At 56.2% G+C, this 25,668-nt stretch overlaps 1 protein-coding gene across 1 annotated transcript in view; it reads left to right on the forward strand.

The window, feature by feature from the left end:
• Positions 1-212: 212 nt before the first annotated feature.
• Positions 213-25,668, forward strand: part of CRHR1 (corticotropin releasing hormone receptor 1) — a 43,981-nt gene continuing 18,525 nt past the window's right edge. The window contains exons 1-2 of the mRNA XM_012751084.3: positions 213-474; positions 18,895-18,982. Coding sequence (XP_012606538.1) covers positions 442-474; positions 18,895-18,982 — 121 coding nt within the window. The 5' untranslated portion in view covers positions 213-441. The remainder of the gene's footprint in view (positions 475-18,894; positions 18,983-25,668) is intronic.

Here is a 25,668-nt window from a genome sequence, read left to right on the forward strand (position 1 = left end):
CGCGAGGGCGCGGGGAGCCGGCCGGGGAAGGGGAGGGAACGAGGAGGCGAGGAGCGGGAGGGAGCCCAGGGGCGAGGCGCGGAGGAGGGACCGAGGGGAGGGGAAGGAGGGAGGGGACGCGCTCGGCGAGGGGGCGGGGAGCCGAGGCGGGGAGCGGCGCGGACAGCCGGGGAGGCGGCGGGGGCGAGGCGGGCCAGAGGCGGCCGCGGGCCCGGCCGAGTCGGGAAACGGCGGCCAGACTTCCCTGGGAAGGGGCGAGCGACAGCCAGGCCGGGCCGGGCTTCGGGCCGGGGAGCGCGCAGCCGGGCACCTCCGCACCGGGCAGCGACAGAGGAGACCGGCCGCCCACCCCGTGCCGCCCCAGCCCGAGACCGCCGGCTGGCCCCTCTGGGATGTCCGAGGGACCCAGGCATCCAGGACAGTAACCGAGCTAGCCCGAGGATGGGACGGCACCCGCAGCTCTGTCTCGTCAAGGTAAGAGCGAAGCGGTCAGCCCTCGAGCGCGGGCGCCCCAGTCCCGGCGGGCGCGGGACAGGGGTGGGCTGTGAGTGCGATGGGGGAGGGGACGCTGGGGAGGGCCATGCGTGGGTCCTGGGGAGGCGGGGGTATAAGGGGCAGCCTAACTCCCTCTCTTCGGACCTTTGGAACCAAGGTTGGGTGGGTAGGGGGAAACTCAGGTGGAAAAAACACCGTCGTGGCGAAGCTGCTGGGATGTTGGCGGAGGAGGGGTCCGCCCACCCGGTAGCCGGCCCTCTGCCGAGGATCGCTCTAGGCTTTGGGGCCGAAGCTTGGTTCCAGCCCCCTCCCTGCAGACCCTGGCCCCGGGACCGGAGGCTCTAAAGGTGGGTTCCCCACCCCGCCCCGGCACCCTCTTGTCGGCTCCCCGACTCCGCACGCCCCACCCCACCCCCACTGTCCTGGGAGCTCGTTCCTGCCCCTTCCTCTCCACGGCAAGCTGCGAGTCCGGGGAGATTTATGCCGCCCGCGCCTCTGAGCCCTTGATCAATATCGCAATCTCCGGGGAGGAGACGGTGCATCCGGCGGTGGTTGCGGTCGCCCCGCCGCGGCCGGCCGGCCCGCACCCGCCGCAGCCCAGGAGCGCAACGCGGCTCTCCGAGCCCCGGCACCCGCGGGTCCCCGCGCTGCGCGGCCGGCCGGCTCGCTCCTGCCTGGGGTCCGGCGACTAGGATCGGGCGTCGTAGTTTAGGAAAGTCGCCACACCGCGCGTCCAGTGTGTGCCGGCCCAAGTTCGGGGGCGGTGCCCGCCGGCGGTGTGAGCCCCGCCCCGAAAGGGCCGGGGTCTACCGGCCCGCCGCTAGTGCCAGCCGCCACTCGCCGGGCTCGGGCGCTTCCCAGCGCGTTGGGGGTTGCTGGGTGCAGGCGCGTCAGCAGCGGCCGGCGGGAGAGGCGGGTGGGCCTCGGCGTGGCTGCGGGGGAACCCCTCGCCGCGCCGGCCCGGGGAGCGTCTCGCCCGGGTCTCGGGACTCCGCACGCTCGGTGTGGACGGCCTGAGCCACAAACATAAGACACCAGCTTGACCCGGTTCAGGGCATTCAAAAGCGATTACATTCAAAGACTTGAGTGGATTTGGGGGAGGGGCGCGGATTGACCGAATTTCCTTTTTCCATCAGTTATTAAACCACCCGTACGTACACTGGCTCGCAGAGTGGTTTGAGTTAAACCAAGATTTGAAAATGCAGCTGCAGCTGGTGGATCAGTTGAGACGTTACAAGTTACTGAGGCTTTCCCCATCCTCGCCCTCTCCAGATATTTATAAGTTGCTTTTTGAAATAACTAAGGGTTGGTCCCATCAACCCCATATCCTATCCCCCACCCATTACCTCAGGGCTGGGGTGAACCCAGAGATTATTTTCTGGGTGATCAAGAGACAGGCTCGAAGGGTGAGAAGAAAAACATCCACAGAGATTGAATAGATGGCATTGAATGGGAATATTTTCCAAAAGGCTCCTGTGTACCGAACCTCGGTCTAAATTCACAAACCAGTTAGACCGAATTCAGTCTTTTAAATGGATTCAAAGGATTGAACTGTGGGTGTTTAGGGGTTTTATTTTATTTTTTTTAGGTTTACGTGGAAATAGATCAATGTTCTTTCTCTGGCCTTTCTTAGAATTGTGTGTAAATCTCTGTTTAGAATTATCACATTTTCCTAAAAAAAGAAAAAGTCCTTTTTTCTGTTGTTCTTCCTAGATAGTAGGGTGCATGCACTTTATGTCTGACTTAATAAACTCAGTAGGTGCTTAATAAATATCAAATGAATGAGGCACAGTGAGTGAGTGGACAGCCAGTGCTGGTTTAAATAGTTGCTTTTTTCTTTTATTTATGTAGCCTGTATAATTTGGTAAGCATTGTTCTGCAGGCTTTGCAAATATTAAGTTATTTAGTCCTCATAACAGCCCCAGGAAGTAGGAATTATTCTTGAGGCACAGAGAGGCTAGGTAACTTGTTCAAGGTCACACAGCCAGCGAGTGGTAGAACCAGAATTCAAACCTAGGTACTCCCACCTAAGGCTTTGTTTCCTTAGCTTTTGCCGAAAACTGTTATAAGGCACTTAAATCTTACCCTAGAGTTATGCTAGATGCGTGCTCAGGTAGTTTTGTCAGTGTGAGAGTACAAATCTAGGGGGTTCAGGGTTGATCCACAATTCGGTTCTGTCCCCAAGTCAGCCAGTGTTGGGAAAGAATCACACCGTTCTGGTTACACACGAGTGGAGAGGGGACAGGTGAGACAGTATCTCTATCCCAGGGGAAGGGCAGGGGGTTGAGCACCTGGGCCACCCGCCGTGAGTCCTCTCAGGGAGATTGAGTGTGGCTGAAAACAGTCTCGGTGGAGTCTGTGATGGGCAGAGGCAAGGCCTGGCAGGTGCTTACTGAGTGGGTTCGGAGGAGGCAGCGGGTGTTACCGCTATTATTATTCTTATACAAGCAATTTAGCCGCATTAGGCAAAGTTTGGAAAGCAGAGGGAAAATTATTACAACCTCACTCTCCTGATCCAGCTACTGGATAATTCAATTTTAAAATAGTCCCTCGCAGGTCTTTTTCTTAAGTGCAGATCTGGGCACAGCCATGGCCCATAGGCAGCCCTCTGCCCTGTGTCACCGCCCAGGTCTGTCCCTTGTTATTCCTGAGCCCCGGGAGGGAGATTACCAACGCCTGCGTGTTGCCTGTGAGTGGATGCACTTTGCCATCTCTGTATCGGTGTGTGCATATTTGGGCCATTTCCAAGTTGTTTCTTTGATTAAATAATATGGAGCCAGGTTTTCAAGAGGAGCCTTGGCAGGAGGCATGAATAGGGCACAACAGTGAGCCCAGGGTGGGGGCGTGGGCTGCTGTGGGACGTGGGGACAACTGGCCTGGCCACAGACCAGGAGCAAGATGGGGAGAGGGGCTGAAAGCCAGGCCAAGCCCTTGAGATTTGAAATCCCCAGCCACGGGGAGGGGCAGGACTTGGTCCAGATCTCAAGGAGTGTATTGATTATGGAAAAGCAGGACACTGACCCAGAGCCAGTGAGGACGAGCTCAAGTGGAAAATCCACTTCTCACCCTCTCGAACATTTGGCTCCTTGGAGAGAGCATCAGCCTCCAGCCGTGTTCAGCTGCACAGAAGGAGTTTGGGGGTCAAAGGTGCTCCTGACCCCACCCGTAGTGCCCATGAGCTCTGGCCCTGGTGTGAACTAGAAGGGGGGTTAGGCGCAGGGCTGATAACTCCAGCAGCTATTGGAGCAGAAAGCATCAGCCTGGGAGTGGGCAAACCCGACCTTGTCCCAGCTCTGCTTCCAGTCGGCTGTGTGACTTCAGGAAGGTCACCTTTCCTCTCTGAGCCACAGTTTCTCTGTAAACAGGGGCATGGCACTAGATTCCTTGTTATCTTTCATGTCTCTGTGGAAGGTCTGTGCTTTGAAATACTGCTTAGGGCTGTGACCTAAGATTTGGTTCCCAGCTCTGCCCAAACTGAGGGACCTTGGGACATGATACTCGGACCTAAGTACTCTCTCTGGGCCTCTGTGTTCTCTGCAGTGACATGGGGGCAGCACCGAAGGATGAGGGAAGGACGAAATGAATCAATACATGGAAAGTGCCTGGGACAGCACCTGACACAGAGTTTGCTTTCAGAAAAAGTTGCAGGTGGCTGCTCTTCAGAAGAAATGAGATAATGCTGGAAAGGCAATGAGCAGTTCTTGGACCCTCCATATGTGCATTTTTGCATTTCTTTTACCCTTCATAGCACTGGGCCTAATAATCCATTGCACACAGTAGGTGCTTAACAGATGTTTGTTGACTGGATGGGTAGTTTTTTGGTGCTTCCTCCATTAATATTGTATCATTGGAGAGAACTCATTGCTGTTCCCACAGGATGCAGACGTCTTGTCAAAACAGAAGGCTGAGAGTTGCTCAAACCACCCTAGCAGAAAAACCATCTCTGTTGTAGAAAAGACTAGAACTCCCCCTTAAGCCCACTGTGGTTATTAAAAAAGGAAAAAAGGGCCGGGCGCGGTGGCTCACGCCTGTAATCCTAGCATTTTGGGAAGCCGAGGCGGGCGGATCGCTCAAGGTCAGGAGTTCGAAACCAGCCTGAGCGAGACCCCATCTCTACCAAAAATAGAAAGAAATTAATTGACCAACTAAAAATATATATACAAAAAATTAGCCGGGCATGGTGGCGCATGCCTGTAGTCCCAGCTACTCGGGAGGCTGAGGCAGTAGGATCGCTGAGCCCAGGAGATTGAGGTTGCTGTGAGCCAGGCTGATGCCACGGCACTCACTCTAGCCTGGGCAACAAAGTGAGACTCTGTCTCAAAAAAAAAAAAAAAAAAAAAAAAGGAAAAAAGAAAGTAACACATAGCCAGTGCAACACCTCAGTGATTTGGAGAATCCTGTGAGGATGGGACTTCAGCCTACTGCACTCCAGCTCTGTATGTCGCTGTGTGACCCCTGTGTGTCACTGTGTGACCTGCTGCCTCTTTCTTGTCTCTTCCTCAGTGAGAAGTGGGGTGGCGTGGTCTCTCCCAGCTCTGGCTGTACCCTAACTGCTCCATGTAGCAACACAAGGAAGGGTGAGCCCATTTTGAAAGTAAGACCAAGTCCAGATTTTAGCTGCAGTGTTAAAGTCAAAGGATGAATTTGTTAATTGCGGATGATTCCTGTCCACTTAGCCTCAGAGAGGTCCTTGTCAGCAGAGTCCCTTGTAAATAATGCTGTTGGGTCTTTTTAAATGCTGTCTTTGGACTTGTTGCTCTCAGCCAGCCAGCCCTCATCCACCCAGTGGGGCGGTCTGCATCTCCCCGTACGGGTAGCAGCAGCGAGTGAAGCAAACGTGGGCTCAAATCCGGACTCTGCTCTGAAGCTCTGGGCAAGTTAGGTTATCACTCTGAACCTCAGCGTCTTCATCCATCAAAACTGGGGGTAAATAGTACCTACATTATGGGATAATCATAATGATATCTTGAGATGTCAAGTGTGAAATTAAGCACAATCACATAGTGTCTGGCACATAATAAGTGCTTAATAAATATTAGCTATAGTAGTCACTTAATAAATTTTACCATCGCTTCTCGGCCTTTTGGCTAAGATCAAGTGTAATAAATTTTACCAACTTTCTCAGCCTAAGAAAGACCATCAAAAGGAGTGGGTTAAGGATGGGGTGGAGGAGGGGTGTTTGGCAACACAGACTCTCCTCCTGCCCCCGGTGCTTCTCATAGAGCCACCAGCCATCAGCTGAACTGGGAGATCAAAGGACAGAGGGACCTGTGACATCTCTGACATGTGAAAACATTTGACAATGAAAGTAGAGACATGTCGGGAGGATGATACAGAACAACTGTCTCACTGATGCAAACAATTATTTTGAAAACAACTAGCAGGATTCTATTAGGCCACGGATTAGTAACCGCTTGTTTTCAGAGTGAGTGATACCTTCTGCTACCAAACTGAAAGGCAGGGAGGGAGGAAGACGTCGTAAATAGGGACAAGGACCTCCCTCTCTGTGAAATGGGCACGTCAGGGTTTGGTGCTGGAAGACAGGTCTCCGCACACACAACCACCGATTCAAATGCTTTAGCCAAACGTGTTCTTTGGCAACGGCCCACCCAGCAGCCATAAAACTGTTTCTGGGACGAATGAAGATGTTTTTGGATGCTCTGCCCTATAAACACAGGCAATTTCACCATTTCCCCCGCACCCCCCTCCCCTGCCCAGTGCTGCCGGACCCAGGGAGCAGCCTCGGGGAGGCGCTGCAAGGTGAGGGGTGTGGAATGTGCACCTGCCTCCTCCGCCTGTCTGGGGTTTCCAACCCCCACCCCCACCCCCAGCCAGTCTGGAGCGGAGCCAGGGTGCCTAGGTCAGAGCCCAGAAGAGAAACTGGCCAGACTTGCCCGGCTGCTTCAGTGGCACAGAACCAGGGAGGCTGGCATTGTTCTAGGCTGACAGACTAGAGAGTTTCAGTAGGAGCGGGGCTATCCTGAGGCACAGTGGGAAGCTTGGTTAAACGTTTAGGCGCTGGGAGGTCAGGGCCTTTAGGAGAATTTGGACAACTTATTGGTCAGTGTCCCTGGTAGGTACATAGAGCCAAAGAGCTGGAGGGCAGCCTGCCCTGGGTGAAGGGCTCGGGCAAGAGATGGATGCAACCTGGCCATTTGCAATGTCCATCCATCCCTCCTTCCTTGTTTTCCCAGCCTCCTCGGCAGGGTGTGCATAGGGCTCGTGGGTTTCCAGAAGGCCCTTCCTAGCTCAGGGGAACCCAGAGGTTCCAACCATTCCCGAAGTAGCCCCTCCCGCTGTGGGAACAGAGCTGGGTGGGCAGCCAGGGGCAGAGACGGAGACAAGGAGTGTGGCCTGGAGTGGAGGGGCACGGCTGTGCAGGTGGGAAAGGAAAACTGGGTCCAGGAGGGCTCTAGCTCCCCGGGGGAGGGGAAGGGGAGTGCAGGGCCATCTGCGGACAGTCCTCATGGGGGAGTCCTCTGTGCAGGGGAGCCCCCAACTCCACCGTCAGGGCGAAGGCGCAGCTGGGTGCCCAGGGGCCTGCTCGGGTGGATGATTTTATTATAGAAGATGCAGGCATGTAAGGAGACAGACAGACAGACAGAGGCAGAGAGAGAGAGAGAGAAAGTGATGGGAAGCAAAAAGACCTGCACCTTTCTCGGTCATTCTTGCCTTTTCTTTCTCTCTAGTACCCAAGAAAGCATGTGTCCCCAGTTCTATGCCAGAGATGGCATTTTCTGGAATCCCAGTCTCTCCCTTTCTCACAAGAATTCCCCCACCTACCTTGTCCTGATGCCTGGAGCCTTCCTCTGCTGCCAGGAGAGCCCTGGGGAGCAGGGATGTACTGAGTCCCCTGCTGTGTGGCAGCTGCTGACACCTGTCAGCGGAAGGAGCCCCCACCCCACACCCTCCCGCCACCCCAGGGCGGGGCACCCCTCCCCCGCAGCAGAGTACAGCAGGGACAGAGCCTGGTGCCTCTGTGGTCCTAACTGTTCCCCAGTGGGCATTCCATCTGTCTGTCTGTCTCTCTTACACACGCGTACACACACACACACACACACACACACACACACACTGTGGGGCCCCTGGGGAGTGAGCTCCTGTTGCAGTGTTCGTAATAGTGTCCCCCACCCGCCACCCCCTCAGAGGCTGCTGTGCAGCCACCACCTCCCCTCTAAGCATGGTCAAACCCGCGAGGCACGTGTGCAGCGCCTGCTAGCACAAGGCTGGGGCAGGAGGACTGACTCCCAGAGTGCAGCTGGGCACCCAGGGGCCGTGGGCTCAGCAGTGCGAGTGGATGGCAGGTTGACAGCCTCCACGGCCTTTCCACGGCCACCTGTGCCTGGCTGGGAGCCACCCCTTCCTCCCCCAGGACAGGCAGGGCGAGGCTGGTCCTTGGAGGCAGTCTGGTCCTGGCATCCAGGCCTTGGTCCGAGCCCTGCCTTTCCCCTCCCTCCTTCCGCCCAGCCCCTCCTGCCCCCGTGGTCCCCGCTTCTCCCGGCCAGGTGCGCCATGTACTGAGCTGCTTCCACACCAGGGCCCGCACGTGCCACCCCATGGAGTCCTCCTGTCCCGTTCTAGAGGTGAAAGACCCGCATGCTCCCAGAATCTCCTGCTCCCCGCTCTGGCCCTCAGCTCAGTCACACTGTTCTCCTTCCTGCCCTGCGCACCCCGCACTAGAATGTTCATGTCGGCCACTCCTCTTGCAGGGGCTTCTGTCCGCCAGTCTCCCCACGACTGTCTGCACCAATCCTCTTCTGTCATGTCCACCAAAGTCTTCCTGAACCATCCCCACCCCTCCTCCAGGAAGCCCTCCAGTCTAAGTCCATCTCTCTCTGGTTCTTCCTTTGCTCTCTCCTTGTCCCTTCCCCCTGGCATGAGCCTCTACCTCGTGGTGGAACCTGGGCTCTCCCAGTGACATGGGGCCTTCCAGCTTCTCAGTGTGTCCCCCAACAGAGTCTCAAACACTTATTAATCAGTTCCCACATGGATCCCTGGTGACCTGCATCAAACTCGAGCCCTTGTTCCCACCATAGATTCTGAGCTCTGCCTGGGCTAGGAGGATTCCCTTACAAACCAAAAAACAGAAACTCTGTATGCCCAGCACCTAGTTTAGAACTGTGCACACAGTAGGTGCACAATAGATGCTGAATTTAATGGAGGGCCTCTCCCTGCCCCTGCTCCTCACCCAGTGACTGTCTGAGCACATGGAAGTGCTATGGCGACAGGAGACAAATGAAAAGCTAGACGGGTCCTTCTTCCTTGTGTGTGGATTTGAGACTCGACAGCTTATCGAGGGCTACGCCGCCAGCACCACGCAGTGACACTGAGAGATTCCAGCGCTGCCCTGTGTTCCCCCCTGCTGTCGCCATAGCGCTGGGGACACTTGCCCATGTGCACACAAGGGTAGCATTTTGCTTCACGAGGGGTTCTGGGCCGGGCTGGTGGGAGATGTCACTAGAGGGAGGTATGGAGCTGGGCTCAGAGAAAAGGGGAATTTTAGCCCCAAGCAGGGCCTGGGGGGCCTTGGCAGCCTGGGTTCCCTCCCGCCACTGCCTGGCTCTGCTGCTTACGAGGCAGGAGAGGCCAGGCAAGGCAGAGGTACCCAGAGCACCACATTCCTGCTGCCTCGTGGGACCCTGTCCCTCCATCCCCATCCCACCCCTCTGGCTCCCCATGGGCGTGGGGCAGGGGAGGGGTGGCCTGTGTCGTTCTTTCTGGATTGCTGGCCCCTGTGGCCTGACTGTGAATGCTGCAGTAAGGCTAAGAAAGCAAGGCCTAGGCGTGGCTTGTGTTCCCCCGAGGGCCAGAGGAAGGAGCACTGTCCCTAAAGCTGACGGGGCAGGAGACCTGGGGTTAGAGCCAGCTCTGCCGCGTCCTGGCTGGGTGATCTTGGAAAAGTCACATGACTCCTCTGGGCTTCCGTGTCCTCTGTACTGGACCTTGATCGAGGTGGCCTGCCCCACTGAAGCTCCATGAGGGGACCTCCTGCTTTCATGGGTGGGGGTCCCCAAGCCTTCCCTTGGCACTAAGCCCAACCATCACTCCAGACCCTCCTCCTCCAGGAGGCCTTCCCGGATGAGCCAGCCATCCCACTCTCCTCCAGCTAAAGCAGGGCTCTCGGACCACTGCGGGGAGGGACATGTGGATTTTTCCAGCCCGTGGCAGCCTGGCATGTAGTCCTGACAGTGCAGATTCACCTGGCCAGTCTGACAGCATCTGAGTTGGTCTAGACCCTGTTCAATGAGATGAGTCTATTGACAACTTGCTTGGATGTCACAGCAAGGACAAAGTCACATCAAAGTTTCCAAATGCTTACTCTCCACTTTTGCACTTGGCGAGTTGTAGACCAGTAACAGTTTGTGACTGGCAAACTCGACCAGCTGGACCAGTCCCCACTGCCCTGTGAACAGTGTTGGGCTAAGGCCCTCCTGTGGGGCCGGAATTCCCTGCCGGGCCCAGTGGAGCCCGGCTGGGTGAGCTCTGCTCGCTGACTCTGGGAAGAGGCTGCTGTTCCAGCTCTTTCCACGCTGCTTGTCTCCCCAATGTGGCCGCATCAGCAGGTGGACCTTCCTGCACCGCCCCCATCTCCCGTGTATGCCCCCCTGGGGGGAGGCCTGGAGGAGCTGACCTGGCAGGACCAGGACAGCATCGAGGGAAGGTGCCCCCATCTGCCCAGCTGGCCGGGAGAGAGGTCACTCCCACCAGTCCCCTGCCTTCAGACTGCGGGTGAATGACTGGGCCAAGGTCACACAGGGCATCTGCCAGACAGAATGTGATCCAGGGCCTCTTCCTGTCTTGAAGGCTCCTCCCTCTCGTTCTCCCATTCTTTCCGAGCCCCCTCCCCCACCAGCTTCCTTCTCCCACCCCACAGTGGGCAGGCAGGTGGGTGTCTTCAGAGCTGAGAGAGAGCTTTGCGACCCTCCAGCACAAGGTTTCCCAACCCAGCGCTGTTGACATTGGGGGCTGGATAATTCCCTGCTGTGGGCCGTCCTGGGCGTTTCAGGATGTTCAGCAGCATCCCTGGCCTTTACCCACTAAGTGTCAGTAGCGCTCCCCCAGTTACAGCAGCCAAGAATGTCTCCAGGCATTGCCAAACGTCCCCTGGGGGCAAAGTGGCCCCCAGGTGAGAATCACCGAGCTACCTCAGCTGTCCTCAGTTCTGCTGACACTGTAGAACCATCTGGAGAACATGAAAAACTATTGGGACTCCTGAGCTTCCTGCAGGCCTACTGAACCCAGGTCTACAGGTGAGCAGTGAGAAATGGAATCTTCTATCTCCCAGGTCAGATGCCAAGCACTGTCTGGAAACTTCTGGATTTATCTAATTCACTTGTTTTATAGGCAAAGCAGCAGAGGACAGCCACTGCCTATTTTATAAACTATTATGTTATATTCCTAATTCTGCCCTGATTCTCCCTGTTCAGTGAGGTTTGGTGGTCTGGCAGCCCCTTTAAACCAACCCCTTGTGGCCTTGGAAGGCAGTTGCTTCTCCAGAAAAAAACAGCCTCAAACCCTTTAACTTGTCTAATAAAATAGAACCAAATTTGTAGCCATCATAGTCTCTTCCTTCCTGGCCCTCTTGAAACCCCTTTGAAACAAAGCTCCTTTCTGCCAACACCGAAATCTCTTCACTTTACACTTGTCGGAGAGCCGCTGAGCTGAGAGCACAGCTGATAATGTCACCTGTGTGGCTGGTGTCTCCGCGGCTGTCCCCACACCTCGGCTCTGTCTCCCACCCCTTCAGGGACGGTTTCCCTGTGTCTGGGAGCCACGCACAGCTCACAGCCACAGCGCGCAGCTGCGAGTGGCTCCCAGGGGCGGGGGCTGCATCGGGTCGGGGGCTAGGCGCCCCTCCTCTGAGACAACCGAACTCAGCCCCTCCTGAGTCCCTGACAGGGTCCTACTGGTGTCCGTCCCCTAGTTCCCAGCCTGAAGCCAGAGTTCAAGAGGCAAAGGAGACCCGTACCCACGTGCCTCTTGGAGGATCGCTGCGTGTGACAAGGAGGACGAGAGGGAGAGGGAGGCAGGACAGGCCGGGAAACAGGCCATGCTGCAGGAACACAACTCCAGTCCCCATTGCTCTTGCTGCTGTGGTGACGACCGCGGGCAAGCCACCATCTCTGTATGCCTCAGTTTGTCATTTGTACAGGGGGGAGACAGTGCAGGCCCCACCTTCTTGGGGTTGAGAAAATTCACAGGAGCTTTGGTAAAAGCTAAAGAAAGAAGGGAGGGGGGGAGGGAGGGAAGTGGAGGCCAGGGAAGATGGAGACAGGCAGGGAGGTTGAGGCAGGCAGAGAGAACGATGGGCGGGAGGGGCAGGGAGGCCGAGAAGGCAGGAGCTGCAAGAACATGTCAGTGAGTGAACCCAAGAGCAACTCATACCAAGACGGGGAGAGCACGAGTGGCAGGAAGGCGGCACGACGGGCATGGTAGCTCCTGGGCACCCCCTGCCCCGTGCCCAGCAAGCCGCAGCAGCGGTGGTGACGCGCACACGCCGCTTGGGTAGGTGGCCACAGGTCATGGGACACAGGGTGTGCAAGCCCTGGGGGCAGGGGGCTCACCAGTCAGGGAGCACTTCTGGGCAGAGAGGCCAAGTCTCGAAGGAAGCACCGTGCACAGATTCGAGTGATAGAGATCACTACCGTTTGTGCTCACCGTGTATTTGGCCTCGTGCTGTTTTAAATGCACCATATTGTTGAGTATGAGCTTTGGGGTGTGATTATTTTATCCCTCTTACCCCATTTACAGATGGGGAAACTGAGGCTTGGAGAGGTTAAGCGATCTGCCCAAGGTCACACAGATAACCAGGGACAGATGAAAGATTCCAAGGTGGATTTCTCTCACCCCAGAGTTAGAGGTCAGAATTTCTGCTCTCCTGTAAGTCCTGGAGCCAGAGCACGGTCTGATGCGGAAGGAACATAGAGCACACAGGACCCTTCTCCTTTACAGATGAGGAAACTGAGGCAGGCAAGGCAGCAGGGCAGTGACTTGCCCACAGTCATAGGAGTCAGAACAGGATCCCAGTCCCACACTCCCCACCCTGGAGTGCCCGTTCCTTCCGGGCACCTTCTGGAGCCCACGGTGGGGTCACTGCAGGAAGCAGGACCACGGGGAGGAGGGACCTCCTGCTGGGTAGAAGGAAAAGAGAGAGGAAGATGGGGACAGGAAGTGAGCATGTGAGAATATCATGGTGGGAATCGTTGTGGGGCCTCATGGTCAAACGGGGGAGAGAGTGGGAACCCACCTGTTCATGTATTCGCTCCATCAGTCATTTGTTCATTCAAGAAACACGTGTTGGGGCCTGCTGTGTACCGGGCCCCACTGAGGGTGCAGACATAGCCAGACACGGACTCTGCCCCCAGGGAGCTTACAGCCCAAGCAAACAGTGCATCTGGGACCTTTGAGGGGCACGCGCAAACTCCAGTGGGAGTCTCTTAGCCATTGCTGTCCCTGGGGTGGGTGAAGCAGTGGCCCACTGGTCCAGCCCTGCTGTGAGGCCTTATTGGGGGGACGGAGGAATGAAGGAGCAGGGAGGGAGGGCAGGGGGCAGGGCCCAGGGTGGAGGGCCTGGGCTTGGGAACACCCAGGCCTGCCCCTCCCTTAACTGTAGGCAGGAGATTTTCCTTTCCATTTTTTTTTTTACTCTGTACAACAGCAATTTAAGTTAATTAAATGGAACAATACATTATTTCTCGTCTGCCTGGAATAATCTTTCACTGCTCACCCACTTTGGGGGGAAGCACAAGCTCTCTGCCTTGAGCTGGGGACAGGTTGTGGCTGTCACAGGAAGAGGCTGTGGCAGGAGGACCAGGCCCTGGTCAGGACAGGGGGAAGAGGCTGCTCCGAGGAACAAAATCTCGGGAGGTTAAGAGGCCTGAGCAGGGACTCTGGGCTCTGGCGCCCTCTGTCCCTGGTCTAGTTTTACTCTGGCTGGTCTCCAGAGCGCCTCTGTGCAGATTAGAAAAAGGCACCACCAGGTCAGGGTCCCGCTCTGCTGGTGCACAGCTCACAAGTCTACCCCCACTGTCCCCCCTTGCTCGGCACCCCTGCGCCCTGCAGAAACCGCACAGTTGTGTGCAGGGCCTGCCCCTCTCCCGGACTCAGTCAGCCCATAGCTGCAGATAGAAACCTGCAGGCACAAGCAGGTTTCTGAACTGTTGATTGCACACGTTTTATTTCTGCAAACCAGATCCTAGTTTTTAAATACAGCAGGGGACCCAGCTTTTTAAAGAAATCTTGATTTATGAACTCTTCTCTTTTTCGCAGTTAGATTTTCTTCTCTTGGTTTTGCTTAAATCAGGCTACGCTTGAACACATTGCAGAGCAAAGCAGAGTCAGAATGGTCAGACAGCTGAGCACGGTGGCTCACGCCTCTAATCCCAGTACTCTGGGAGGCCGAGGCTGGAGGATCACTTGAGGCCAGGAGTTCGAGACCAGTCTGAGCAAGAGTGAGACCCCATCTCTACAAAAAATAGATAAATTAGCCAGGTGTGTTGGTACCTGCCTGTAGGCCCAGCTACTCGGGAGGCTGAGGATTGCCTACATTCCAGCAAGGTGGCGGGGGGTGGGGAACATCACTAAATCTGGTGGTTTTAAACACACAAAAAAACCAAGTTTCTTTTTAAGCTGAAAAACGCTCTCCCGAAGAAAAGCTTATAGAGAAGGCAGAACAGAAGGCAGAGGGTGGGAAAGGCCAGTCCGCCTGCAGTGCCTTCACCAGGGCCGGGAGGGGGACCTGGGATGGGGGAGCTGCACCAGGCCCACCCTCTAGGCCACGGGGAGGACCCCACTAGGGCCCAGAGCAGCCAAGTCGTGACAGCATTCCTGCTGACACCGTAGGGTGGTCCGCATCCCCGGGATGTGGGTAAGAAAGACCGCCCTGTCCCTGCTTCACAGATGGGGAAGTTGAGTCCCAGAGGGCTCAGGTGACTCACCCAAAGTGGCACGGTCAGCAGCAGGACGGGGCCGGGAACCCAGCAGAAGGGCGGGAATCTCGCTGCAGGATCACCCTGGAACCGCCGGCCATGAGAGGGGAGGGAGGCAGGGCCCCTCCTCCTTGCCCCTCGGGAACTTTCAGGAACAAGACCCCAGTTGCCACCCCTGCCTCCCTTCAGGTGGCCCTTCAGGACCCGCCCCCCCCCCCACACCCAGGGTTAATTTCTAAATTATTCCAACAAAGGAAATTGCACTTTGGTGCCTTTAAGACCAAACTGAGCTTCAGCAAATGTGGTTATTTATGGTCTCTAATAAGCATTTTCCGGGTGTGATTAACCTTTATGCCAAAGTCACACTGGGAATTGGGATGGCAGCTTCGATTCCAGCCTCGCTCTGTGCTGGCCGGGGCGTGGGGTGTGGGCAGCCCCCAGAACCCAGCCAACACCCCGCCCCGACCTGGGCCTGGCCGGGCCCGAAGGTGCCACCCTCTCCTCCACCTCCCATCTACCTGAAAGGCACACACGGATCACCTGCTTACCGGATTCTGGCTCCCACTCGGCCGGCTGCTAAGAACAGTTCTGTGACCTTGCGCACCTCAACTACCCCCGCGTTGACCTGGGGAGCGTGAGACCTGCCCTGTGTGCTTCTCCTTCTGCGTCAGGGACCCACGGGGGGATCCTGGGACAGTCCTTGCGTGTGCAGCAACCGAGCTGCAGCACCCCCTTGGCCTCAGACTTAACCGTCAAGTTCTGGCTCTTTGGCCAGCCGAGAGATCTGCAAGTTTATTTCAGGCCTTGAGGCTGCCAGGCGGCGTGCGGAAGGGGACCTCATGCTCTGCCAGCTGCGGAGTCTCAGCACCAGTTAGGCTTTCTCTGCTAGCTGGACGATGTAAATCTCACGAAGTCCCAAGAACTCGGTGTGTCAGACAGTTCTGAAAGGAGAGCCTGCGGCTGGGGCCGGGGTGGAGGGCAGGAGGAATTGCAGGGTCTGTACACTGCCTGCCTCTCCGATTAAGAATTTTCAGCTTTAAGAGGAAACAGACAACTTCTTTGAAACTTTGGGGCCTGTGCCTGCTAGTATAGCCATTGCCTGTCGGTGGAGACAGAAAACTGTAGTGGACGTGGAAGAGGAGATCAGCAGCTGACGGCAGGAAACGCGCAGGAAAACTCCGGCTTTCGCAGAAGTGTGACTCAGGCAGGAGCCAGAAGCCCTTGCAAACCTTCCGCAGAGCAAGAGGTGGGGCGGGCACAGATTCTGCCACAGAGCCGACCTTTCCTGAGAGGAAAGGTTTGTCTGGGAATTTTAAGCAGCATTTTTCTTTGCATAATGCAACACCGGTGCTCTGTTGGTAGAAAATGGCTTTGTGAGCCGTCACATTCAAGAAAGAGACATAAGTGTCAGGGTTGCAGGCAGCCAAGGACAGACTAGCCCTGTGCCTGCGGCATTTGGTTTGATTTTATGATGAATCTAGATTTGCTCTGCTCCTCCGTGAATCCCAGGGCATTGGGATGCGAGAATAATAACTTCTGGCCTGTATATTTACCATCTAATTAGAGCCTCGGATCGTAAGTGCTCTGTGCGGCGGCGGTTTCCGCGCACTCGGGACTAGTCCAAGGGCTCCATTTGTGAGCGCGGGAGCACGGGCGCCAGCGTGCCCACAGAGCGCGGGGACAAGGGGCACGCTGAAGTGGTAACTGAGCCGCTTTGCTTTGGAGGGTCGAGCCGGTGCCGCCAAGGGGAGGGCCCTGGAGCTGGTGTTTGAGGACGGCAGGGTTCAGCAAGAACAGCGCAGGGAAGGGGCGGAAACCTGCAGGGGCAGAAGCGCGCAGACAGAGGCAGGAGATGGGAGATGAGAAGTGATCGGATGTGCGTAGAACGTGATGCGCCTTCGAGGGCATCTGAAAGACCCACGCACGGCTAAAGGATTAGATGGAGAACGGTCGAATCTCAGGCGGTGCAGCTGATATTTTCGCATATGGTGTTTCCAGTTTCTTTAATTTGCTTGCGCCTCTGGGAGCCCCAGTTTGGTGTGTGTGTGGGGGGTGTGGGGGTGTGTGTGTGTGCGCGCGTGTTGGGAGGTGGCATGGGAAGGAGTGGGACGAGAAGCAGGGGGCAGGGATTCCTGAAACCCTTCTGGAAGGGGCCTCTGGCCATGGCAGCTGCGCTGCCCGTCTCTGAGGACAGGGCAGAGCCTGGTCCCTGCTGACTGTGGCAGACAGCAGAGCAGCTTTGTCATGAAGACACCTCACTTTCTGCTTAGCTAGCGAGAGTCATGGCTGGCCTGATGGCTTCCTCCTCTCTCTACTTCTGCGTTTTCATTTGGAAAAAGAGGTAAAGATATTTCTTTATCTCTCTGGAGACTTCGAAGTTTAATTACTGATTAATAAAGTGTTGGAAGTTCCTTGGGGCCAGAGGGATGAATGAGCTGGTTATAATCACTCCCGAGTCCAGGAGTGAGTTAGCCCACCCCAGCGCCGTTTTCCTGAGTGTCCTGTGTGCCGAGCACAGGATGGGGGTGCAGAGCTTGGGGTGTCTTCAGAATCTGGGGCTTGATCCAGTGACAGCGGAGAGACCCTAGTGCCAGCAAGGGAATGGAATAAACACCATCACTAAGGACTCAGGTGGGCACGAGGGGACAATGCTGTGAGTCATGGGGTGGGGGGCTTCCTGCAGGAGGTGGGGTGGGACCAGGCTCTGCCCAGAAGTGGGGACTCCACCACCCCTGGGAAAGGGGTGGGAGGGGGGCAGAGCCTGCCTGCGGCATCAGGACAGGAGAGGGAGGGAGTGGGTACTGACCAAGGGCAGTGGCTCCGTGGGATGGGGTAGGATGGGGAGGATGCCCTTGGCAGGTGAGCAGGGAAAGCTGGCCCCTGGAAAAGGGCAGATCTGTTTGCTTCTAAGGGGTGGAGTCCGGCTTGGGAAAAGCAAGGCCTGACTAGGAAGAGGCCAGTGAGGCACTCCCCTCAAGCACCCGTTTAAGGAGGTGCCAAAAACCTCAGCAATCATGATAAGTAATATTTAAATATTGTTACTGGGCAGGTGCAGGGGCTCATGCCTGTAATCGCAGAAGTTTGGGAGGCTGAGATGGAAGGATCGCTTGAGGTCAGGAGTTCAAGACCAGCCTGGACAACATAGCGAGACCCCATGTCTAAAAAAAATTGCTTTAAAATAGTACCTATCTTGACTACTAAGCTTATTGATGCCCCCTGAACTTTTGCACTCATCCCACAGAGTCCCAGCCCTGTGTAGGAGGGCTGCTTGGGCTGGACATCACGCTGGTTCTATCCTTGATGCCAGACTAGCCACTTGCTCACTGTGCAATCCTAAAACAGAGCTAAGAGCCCGTGTCTGAAGTTCTGCAGTGAATTTTGCAGATGGTATGGGAACAAGCAAGGGCTGAGACGCCTGGCTGGAGGACCCAGGGGAGGGCCAGAGGGAGGGGACAGGAAGAAAAAGCAGAGGAGTGGGACAGTGATGAGGAGAGCAGCCTCCTGGGAGGCTCCCTGCCTGGGAGCTCTGCTGGCCACCAAGCACCCAGGTCCCCACGTCAGGGTGGGGGTTTCAATGCTCCCCTCTCCTGACCGTCACCCCTGCTTCTTAACCCTTTGCCAGTCAAATCCCAGGGGAGACCGCCTCTCCTTCAACCCACGACGAAATAAAAACCACCAAGTTCAAATCAGTCAACATGTCCTTACTGAGTGCCTATTGTATACCAGAAACACAATGTCATTCATTAATTTATTCAGCAAATTTGAGTACAATGAATTAAACGAAATCTCAACCCTCATGGAGCATGCATGGTATCTTGCAAGCCTGGGAGGGAGAACGATTAAACCTGTTTTTACATGTGAGGACACTGAGGCACAGAGAAGTCAAGTAACCTGCCCAGGCAACACAGTGAAATGGGGGGCTGGACACCAGGTCTCTCCCTTCTGACTCTAAATCCATAGAGAGGGTGGTAACCTCAAGGAAGGGTGCACAGTGATTGTGCGGGGGGCTGTCAGGTGAAGAAGGGGCAGGCCTCCAGGCGTGGGGCCCATGCCATCTCCTCCCAGCTCGGCTGAAATTCTTGAGTCAGAGTGACGCAGAGCCCCCAGAGAGGTTAAAGGGCAAAGATTCTCCCTGGAACCAGGCAGCTATTTTTCTAGACACATTTGTCCCTTACCTCTCTGTGCCTCAGTTTCCTCATCTGCAAGTAGCACCCCATTTCCCCAGGGATAAAATTCACTCAGTCCTAGGAGCTCGGGCTCCTTCTCCTGTTGGAGTCCCTTCCAGGCCCCTCCATAAGCGAAGCAACTCCAGCCCTTCCAGGCAGGGAGGCCCCTCAGGGAGGAGGGAGGAGATCGGGAGGGAGTATCTGGGAAGAGACTGGATGTGACAGGGACGGGAGGGAGGCAGGAAGCTGCAGTCCAGGCTGCTTGCACCAGCCTAACCCCGCCCTTCGCCTCCCTGTGCCCGCAGGTCCTTCTCCTCCTGGGGCTGAACCCCGCGTCCGCCTCCCTCCAGGACCAGCACTGTGAGAGCCTGTCTCTGGCCAGCAACGTCTCAGGTGAGTCCCCCCAGCCCCCTCGCCACAGTGCCGCCTGCCCAGGTCTCCCAGACACAGACCATGCCTTAAAGTACAAGCAGCAGGGAGATGCTCCCTCCAGGGCTCTGAGCAACTCTTCATGGCTCCATGGGTGCTGTGTTGAGCAGGATCCTGAAGTTGGGTGTAAGTTTGGTGGGAAAGGGAGCTGCGATTGGTTAGCAGCATCTGCCGTGGGCACGGAGGAGTGTGCGGCACGTATGCCAAGTGGCCGTCCTCCCTGCTTTAGGGCGGGCACCAGGGGACGGCATCTCAGCGAGGGCTGCCGGGCTGTGACTCAGGGAGGCGTTGAGGTGAGGAAGAAAGGCTGCTGCTTTCTGCTGCTAAAACGCCCAGAGTGGAACTGCCCGGTGCTGACCGTGTGCCAGGCGCTGTTCCAGATGTGAGATAAGTTAACTCAGTTTTCAGTGTCCTTCGGAGGGAGCTGCTATTACCCTAATTTTACACATAAGGAAACTGAGGCACAGAGAAGAACTAGTAAGTGCCGGATGTGGCCTCCGACACGGTGCTCTGTGCCTCCCAGATAGGAGTGACTGTGTAACTGCAAATATTACTAATACCTGTGGAACCTCGCCATTCAAAGGCTTTGGTATAATCACCTTATTTCATCCTCACAGGAGTTTAAAACCTGACATTTGCACAAATGAGGAAACTGAGCCACAGTTACATAACTCCCCCAGGACCGCACAGCCAGCACGTGGCAGTGGCTCGGACCCAAATCTAGATCTTGGGGCTCCCAAGGCCACGCCTTTTCTAACGTCTCCTGTGGTCCTGGGGATGGCCGCTGCCAGGCAAAACCGGAGAGTCCCCACACCTGAGGGTCTTTGGGAAGCTCATTGTCCTTTGGGAATTTATCTTCCTCCTCAGGTGGCTCCTTAAGTCACTCCAGCTCGTTAATTGAGCACCTACTATGCAGCAGGCCCCCTGCACGGCACTGGGGGAGCAAGGAGGGGCCCGCGGTCTGGTCCAGAAGTCAAGTTCGCACATGGCAGAGTGCAAGGCGTGCGCTGGCGGAGAAACAGACACGGTGTGTCAGCAGGGAGGCACAGGCGTCATTCCTGAAGCTGGGCCTGCAGAGGGGCAGGAGGGCTCCACAGCTCGGAGCAGCTGCTACCTGGCCAGCTGTTCCCTCGCTAGGGAGGCCTGGGGGTAGAGGAACGAGCACAGGACTTGGAGAAGGCAGACTGGCTTCCTGCGCTGGTCATAGCAGGTGTTCAGTCGTGTCCTGGCTAGGGACAGGGTGTCCTGGCAGCCACAGGGATGCCCTTAACCCCCTTGAGCCTCCCTTTGCCTAACTATAAAGTTGGGGGGAAACGTGCCTCGAGGATCCGTTACGAGATTAAATGCACTACGTTTTATGGCATTTCACAAACCCGAATGCCATGATACTGCTGCTTATTATCACTGTTGGTGACATCAGCAGGCGTTTAAAAAGCTTACGTATATGCATGTGTCTGCTCAGTGTTAAAAAAGAAAAAAAAAAAAAAAGCTTACGTATAGCTGGAATGAATAGAAGGTACTTGCCATGAATTGCTCACTACAGTGGAGGTGGCAGGGAGGTTAGGACTGGTGCAAATCCAGGAAGGCTTTTTGAAGGAGGAGGCTTCAAGGTGAATCTTAAGAGAGACTCTGAGTGTGGTCTGCCAGAGAAGAGCCAGTGCTCTGAGCCAAAGCAAGAGTTGACCAAGGACCAGTAGGTGGGAGTGGTGGCAGGCCCAAGGAGGGGTGACGAGGGAGGAGTGGTAAGCCTGGGGAAGTACTGGGAGCCCAGAGCATCTGGCTGCAAAGTTGGATAAGCTGGGCCGTGGGGAGCAGGGAAGTAGGTTCTTGAGTGAGGGTCTGGAGTTCTGGGGAAGAGAGATGGGGGAGCAGACCTACTCAGAGGCTGAGCCTGGCAGGAAAGGTCCTGCCCCCAGCCCCCAGCCCCCATGCCCTGGGGCTGGTCAGGCCCCATCAGCTTGCTTGAGCTCGGGAGGAATGACATCCCTGGGCCCATGCAGTTGTCACCTGTCCTTGGAAGCAGCAGTCCGTGATGAATGGTGTTCATTCCCCCGTGATTTGTGCTCCATGCCCCCACCCCAGCCTGGCCCAGCCCGCCTGGCATGTGGCACATGATCCATCACCCTCCACAACGGCCTCTGATAATGGGCCATTTGTCTTCCGACTCTTAGACCTTCCCAGACCGATGGCACTGGTAGAGACAGATGGAGAGGGTGGGGCGGAGGGGCTGGGACAGATGGATGGGCGTCTGGCCGGGGCGGCTGGCAGTGAGCCGGGGCCTTTGGGGGGCCTTTCATATATATGCCTCACGCCAGGAGCAGGGACAAGGAGGGTCCCCAGGGCTCAGGCCCCATCCTGTGGCAGATCACAGACTTGGCACCTCCTCAAATCATGGCATGAACATGACAATGCCAGAAATTAATAGAATTATTACCTAATAACATCACAGATAAATGGAATCAGAGTTGACAGGGAGCTGGGGTCATCAGTTCCCATCTCTAGTGGTAAGGTAGTGACAGATAGTAACTAATAGTAGCTGGGACTTATTTAGTGCCGACTATGTGTTAGACACTATTCTAAGTGCTTTCATCTCATTCAATCATCACAAAAATATAGTCGGGAAGATTTTTATCCCCATTTTACAGAAGAGGAAACTGAGGCCCAGAGGTTAAGTAATTTGCCCAAGCACACACAGTTCCTAAGCCACGGCCCCAAGATTTAAACCAAGTGGGCCTGATTCTAGACTTTACCACCAGAACCCCGTTATGTGGCCACCGAGAGAGCCATGGTGCCCAGGGCACAGCAGTCAGTCATCTAGGGGTGCAGTGTCACCCCTGCAGTTTCCCATATCCATGTTGGGTTTGCACATGGCCTCAAATTTTCCTTAGTGCCTACTACGTGCCTGGCACTGTACTAGTGCTGGGAATGCAAAAACGGAGTCCACAGACCCACAGGACAGGGGCTCCCATCCACTTGTCCCGGTAGATCACACACCCTACGAAGGCATCTCTCTTCTCTGCCCAGCCAAAGAGGAGGCAGCTTAACCACGACAACGTGGCAGAGCAAAGACCAGGACTCTGCCTGCCCTCTGCCACCTCTCCATGCCAGGCGACTCAGGCGGGGCCCTGGCCATCCATCCCAGCCTCGCATTCCCTTGGGTGGGCAGGAATGTGTGTTTCAGAGGCTGTCCTTGGCCACCTGGCTGCTCCCCTCTGGGCAGCCTTGGCTGAGTCCCTCTCCTGGGTTTAAACCAAATGGGGGGATGCGCTTCCCAGCCACAGGGCTGTTGCCAAGTGCCCACCTGCCTCTTGGTTCATTCAGAAGCCCCTGATGGGAGACCCAACGTACCTGGGACAGGAGCCAGGCGCCAGTTTCCCTCTGAAATGATCCGCTGTGGAAGGGTCTGCTGAGCACATTTGGACCCTAAGCCTGGTGGGAAGGGACTGTATAACCTACTTGGGGGAAGAAACCAGTGTCCAATTGTGCACAAGCATTAAATAGGCCACCTTCAAAGGGTTCTTGTCTGTTCATTAAAGCAGGCCCCCCGGATCCTAACTTGGCAAGCAGGAGCCCTCACACTGCTCCCCTCTCCCCCTTCCCTCCATTTGCAGTGGTTTGGGGCAGCCTGACCACAGTGTTCCCATGAGCAACCAGAGTGTGGGCACCGTGCATTTGCTCTGCACAGCTGTGGGGAAGGAAGCTAGGTGTAGGACCGGTTCTATGCATTCCTTTAGCCGGCTTGACTCCCTCCAGCACACCCCCAATATGAAGGCCCATGGTGACCAGGGAACCCCCAACCCCAACCAGGCAGGACCCCAAAGGGATCTACCTGCCTTAAGAATGAGGGGTTGAACCACCGAGTGATAGGAATGTCAGCACCTCAGACACACCAGGCACACATGCGCCTCAGGGCCTTTGCACCTGCTATTCCCTCTGCCTAGAACACTCTTCCCCTGGGTGTGCACATGGCTCCCTCATTCCTTTAGGTCTCTGCTTAAATTTTAGTACTTTAGAGACCACAAATTAAAATAGCACCGTGTCAGTCTTTGTCTCCTTGCACCGCTTAGTTTTTCTCCATAGTATTTCTCAGTGGTTAACAGATGTGTGTTGGGGGTGGGGACGGTTGCAGTCTCCCCACTAGAACGTAAGCGCCATGAGGGCAGGACATTTATTTTGTTCATTACTGTATCCCCAGCCCCTAGAACATTTCTTAGGCCGTAAATGCAGCTGTCCCTTAGTATCCATGGGGGATGGGTTCCAGGGCTCCCCTGGATACCAAAATCCTCAGATGCTCAGGTCCCTCGTGTAAAATGGCATATTATTTGCATCAAACTGCACAGATCCTTCTGTGTATTTTAAATCACCTCACGTGACTTACAATAATTAATACAATGTAAATGCTATGTAAATAGTTGTTAAACTGTATTATTTAGGGAATAATGACAAGAAAAAAATAGCCTGCATATGTTCAGTACAGACACTTTTCTTCCTCCACATATTTTCTATCGCGGTTGGTTGAATCCACAGATGCAGAACCCAGGGACTTGTTAAACCAAGAGCGAAGTCATTAACCCTCCCCGCCTATACCTTCACTGACCGGGAGGGGCGCTGCGGGAACTGAGGAAACTGGAAACTGAGGCTCAGAGGTTAAGTAACTTGCCCAAGCACACAGTGACCCCAAGATTTAAACCAAGTGGGCCTGATTCCAGACTTTACCACCAGAACCAAGCCGGCTCCCAACAGCAGCCCAGCCTCGGTGCTGCTGGGGCTAGATGGGCTTGGCTGCTGCAAGGCTGGCTTACTTTGGTCCAAACTGCCCCTCATCCCAGAATTATGATACCCCAAGGCGGGAAAACACCACCCCCGCCCCCGCCCCCCAGCCAGGGGAGCAGACGAGGTTGGGCGTTTGTGGCGGCAGGACCTGGAGGGGATGTTGGCCCAAGAATCAGAGTCCTACAGCCCTGACCTTGAGGTCCTTGTAGCCACCAGGCTGGTGACACCGACTGACTTCCCCTGCCTTCTCCTCTTCCCCGCGAGAAGGTCGATACCCTCCCTGTCCCCAGCACCTTGGAAATGATCTTTCTCTGTGCCTCTTAGGACTCTCTGTCTGCCTCTCCCTGTTCTACCCGTGGTGTCTGTCTCTGTTTCATCTTGCTCTCCCTCCTTGCCATCTTGGCTCCCCCCCCCATTTTCTCCTCCTCAGAGAGCAGTGGGGTGGGTTGAATGAGGAGCACAAATTTTGCGACGCAAAGCGCCCCTCACAGTGCAGTGTTCAACAAACGTTGCCCCCCTTCCCCGAGTCCTGCACACCGTGAGAAGTTCCCCTTCCCCGCGGGGCGGGGAGCCGAAATCCTGTGTGGGAGCGGCGGACACCCCAGGCAGGGCGCGGCGCGGGAAGGCGCCGAGCCCACGAGGCAGTCCCAGGAGGAGAGTCCAGTGGGCAGCGCCGACTGCCTGAGGCCCTGTCCTGCTGCCTCCTCCTCCCGGCCCTCCACCTCTGGTCCCCTCCCTCCACCCTGCCTCACTCCTCTCTTCCCTCCCTGCCTCTCCCTCCTCCGCCTGCTCCCTAAGACCACGTGGCCAGCCCCACGTGGCCAGCCCCACGTGGCCAGCCCCACGTGGCCAGCCCCACGTGGCCAGCCCCACGTGGCCAGCCCCACGTGGCCAGCCCCACTAGTGCACGTTTAGCGCCACTCAGGCCGCCGCTCCGGATTGGCCCTCGCACCCCTGGCCACGCCCTTTCTGGCTCCACGCCTCCCCGGACTCCGCCCCATCCCTACACACCTGGCCTTCTGCTCTGGGGGCAGGGGTGATCTTTGTCTCCGGATTTTTTCCTCTGCCTTCTCTTCTTGGTTCTTGTAGCCTCTCCTTTCTTCTTGTCTCAGACTTTCACCCCCTCCAGATTTCTGGGCCCTTAACGTAGAGATTGGCGTCCGCTGCTGCGTTCCCGGCGCCCCCTCCACGCAGCCCTCTGTGAGTCCCAGCGGGCAGGGACGCGAGAGGCACCGCGCTGCGGAGGGACCCTGGGCACAGCCTGGGTGCAATCAAATGCTGGGGGGCAGCTGCCCGGGCCGGGCCAGCTGTGCTGTGATGGGAGGAGCCCTGGGCTGACGTCAGAAGATCAGCGTTCAAATCCGCTTCTGCCTCTTAGTGTCTTCGGACACTTAGTATCTTGGAATAAGCCATTTGGCTGCTTGGGCCTCAGTTTCCTTATCTGTAAAACAGGAGAGTTAGCATCGCGGGTGCTGTGGAATCTGTACCACAGACTAGGGGCATGTGGCGTTCCTGCCCTCTGTTCTTTGCGGAAGGGGGGCTGGGAGCTGTCCGGGGAAGGGGAGGGAGGAAGGAGGGCAGAGGCCGCAGTGACTGGGACGGTGTGTCGGGCACCGTTCCAGACACTGCCACACAGGACGTCCCGTTTCATCCTCCCAGCCTAGCTCAGTGGATACTTCCAGCGAATGAGTGAGTGAATGAATGAGCACCGCACTGAGGAAGGCGCGGCAGCGTCATTAAATGAGGTGGCATGGTCCAAACACCTGGCATGTGCCTGACACAGCCAGCCCTCAACAAACGCTGGTCCTCTCCTGCTGCCTCCTAGACTGTCCCACTCCTTAGTGACGCACAATGCGGTACAATAGAAAGAGCGCTCG

The sequence above is a fragment of the Microcebus murinus genome, chromosome 18 (genome assembly GCF_040939455.1).
Source record: "Microcebus murinus isolate Inina chromosome 18, M.murinus_Inina_mat1.0, whole genome shotgun sequence".
Classification (NCBI taxonomy): domain Eukaryota; kingdom Metazoa; phylum Chordata; class Mammalia; order Primates; family Cheirogaleidae; genus Microcebus; species Microcebus murinus.